Source organism: Gavialis gangeticus, unplaced genomic scaffold (genome assembly GCF_001723915.1).
Source record: "Gavialis gangeticus isolate Ggan-Ray unplaced genomic scaffold, GavGan_comp1, whole genome shotgun sequence".
In the NCBI taxonomy this organism is placed as follows: domain Eukaryota; kingdom Metazoa; phylum Chordata; order Crocodylia; family Gavialidae; genus Gavialis; species Gavialis gangeticus.
In genome coordinates this window covers 16,525,391-16,527,896 of record NW_017729014.1, presented here as the reverse complement: position 1 = coordinate 16,527,896, position 2,506 = coordinate 16,525,391, and the positions used below count along the sequence as shown (strand labels likewise).

The following is a 2,506-nucleotide window of genomic DNA, read 5'->3' as shown; positions in this document are numbered from 1 at the left end:
TCACAGATTTGGGGAGCAGGGTGGGAAGGCTCCCGGAGCCGCGGGTGCCTTGTCGGGGCTGCCCAGGGCCTTGCCTTCTGTCCATCATTGGGGCTCGGGCCACCTTGTGCAGGTCCCGATACCCAGGCCTTGCCCTCTGCCCTCCGCTGGGGTTTGGGCTGTCTCATATGGGACCCCAGACCTCTGCTGAACCCCACTGGTGCCTCCCGGGTGCCCGGCCTCCCGCCAGGGTGGGGTTGCAAACCTGAGCAGCCTGGCGCTGCTCCCAGGGTTTGGGACCTTCGAGTCAGGCTGTGTTGGTAAGTCCGCCACATCTGTATAAATGTATACTTCTGGGTTCTCTCACTGAATCTCAGTGATGCTATGAGGATTTTCTTACCATGGCTTTGATTTACTGTAGATATGGCTTTGTTGCCTGGGGCACCTTTGCTTGGATGAAGGCCCTTAATGGGCAAAAGAAGAGAGCAACATAAAACTGGAGATAGCTACAGTGTGTGAACAGACTGGCAATATTTTCTTTATGGGTCAGCTTGGAAGCAGCACAGGCTAATTGTGCAGGAGCCTGTAGGTCATGACTCAGTTTAATAAAGATTTAGTTAGAAGAGGCCAATGACCATCTGCTGTGCCTTCCTGCATCAAATAGACCAGAGACGATAATCCGGGGATTCTTGCATCAAGCCCCTGTCTTCTGCTCAAGCAAGTTTCTGATCCTAGTTAGGGAAGGGCACGTCGTCTCATAGCTAGAGCAGAGGAGTGGAAATTGTGATATCTGGGGCTTATCTCAGGACTAGCCACTGGCACCAAAAGTGATCTCAGGGAAGTCACTTATCTTCTCTGTGCCTTGTTTTTCCATCTGTAAAGTGGAGAGGATAACATTTTGCCACCTTTGGACAGATCGTCAAAATCCTTGAATAGAAAGCGCCATCAGCGTGCCAAGCACTGTTGCTTCTGCTCTTATTTTGTGACCTCAGGGGTCTAGAATTCGTCTCCAGGATTCTGGCTTCTAAGTTTCAAGGAAGAAAAAGAAATAACTGAACCCCCTTCTTAGCAGCTTCATCCTTTTGTTCCCGGTGCAATGTCTGATTCGAGAGTCTTACAAACCCCCGCTGTGATTTTTGACAATGGATCCGGGTCGTGTAAAGCTGGTGTCGCAGGAGAGCCTACGCCAAGGTCAGTTGTCACTTCAGTGATTGGTCATCCTAAAGCAAAAGTGGCTGGAGCTGGCCAGGACTACTGCATTGGAGAAGGAGCCTTATCCAAACAGGCTGGCCTATTGTTGAAGTATCCCATTGAGCGTGGCATAGTGACCTCTTGGGATGACATGGAGAAACTCTGGAGACACATCTATAAGCAGGAGCTGGGGATAAATGCCAGCGAAAGGCCAGTTGTAATGACGGAGCCGCCGATGAACCCGCTTCAGAATCGAGAGAAAATGACCGAATTGTTGTTTGAGCGTTTTGAGGTACCGGCTCTGTATCTGTCCGTCCAGGCTACACTGGCACTGTACGCGTCCGCCCGTACTACGGGATTGGTAATGGACAGCGGGGATGGAGTTACCCACACAGTCCCCATCTATGAAGGGCACTGCTTACCCCACGCTGCTTCCAGGCTGAATGTCGCGGGCAGAGATATCACCGAATACCTTGTGCGGCTCCTGTCAGCAGATGGCCATTTCTTCCTGAGCAGGGGCAAAAGAAATGTTGCAAAGGACATCAAGGAGAAGTTTTGCTATGTAGCTTTGGACTGGAGTCAAGAAATGAAGAGAAGGCCAGAGGAAGTCCTGCGAGATTATAAACTCCCGGATGGAAATACTGTCAGAATTGGTCTTCATCTTTGCAGAGCACCAGAAATCCTTTTCATGCCCATCACCCTTGGCATTGATACACCGGGGATTCACACCATGATTTCCAACAGCATTAAGAAGTGTGATCGGGATATTTGCCACCATCTCTATGGGAATGTGGTGCTGACCGGGGGCTCGTCCCTTCTCCAGGGACTAGATGAGAGGGTCTTTAAAGAGATAGAGCAGCAAGCCCCTCAAGGAGTTCCTGTTAGGATTGTAGCAACTCCTCACAGGAGATGCTCTGCATGGATGGGTGCTTCCATTATTAGTTATCTGGCCTCCTTTGTGTCAATGTGGGTCACTGCTGGAGAATACGGGGAATTTGGACCCCCTGTGGTCCACAGAAAATGCTTTTAAGAGGCCTGAAAAGAAGGGCCATTGAGAATTATATTTAAGTGCTGAGGGGAGAAAGTCTAATTTCTTTGGGCGATGGCGATGGAATAAAAGAGAAGAAATGGGCAATACGTGCAGCCTGCGTGTGTCTTGCAAAGGTGCCTGATGACTTTGGGAGTCTTCCTTTACAATAAAGGAGATCAAGTCACCTACTGCAATGACTGCTGTGGCCAACGAGGGAATTAACTCCCCGCAGGTGACCTGTGCTTTGTGCAGTCACCTGCACCTGCGCAGAGAGGCCTGATGCTCCTGGTTCGGGGGGGGGGGGGG

At 50.7% G+C, this 2,506-nt stretch overlaps 1 protein-coding gene across 1 annotated transcript; it reads left to right on the top strand.

Moving 5' to 3' along the window:
• The first annotated feature begins 216 nt into the window (after positions 1-216).
• Positions 217-2,329, top strand: LOC109293763 (actin-related protein T2-like). Its single transcript, XM_019511857.1, has one exon. The coding sequence runs from the start codon at positions 1,076-1,078 to the stop codon at positions 2,198-2,200; it is 1,125 nt and encodes a 374-aa protein (XP_019367402.1). The 5' UTR covers positions 217-1,075; the 3' UTR covers positions 2,201-2,329.
• Positions 2,330-2,506: the final 177 nt, after the last annotated feature.

Coding starts and splice junctions, on each gene's coding strand:
- LOC109293763 (XM_019511857.1), top strand. CDS start 1,076: ATGTCTGATTCGAGAGTCTTACAAACCCCCGCTGTGATTTTTGACAAT.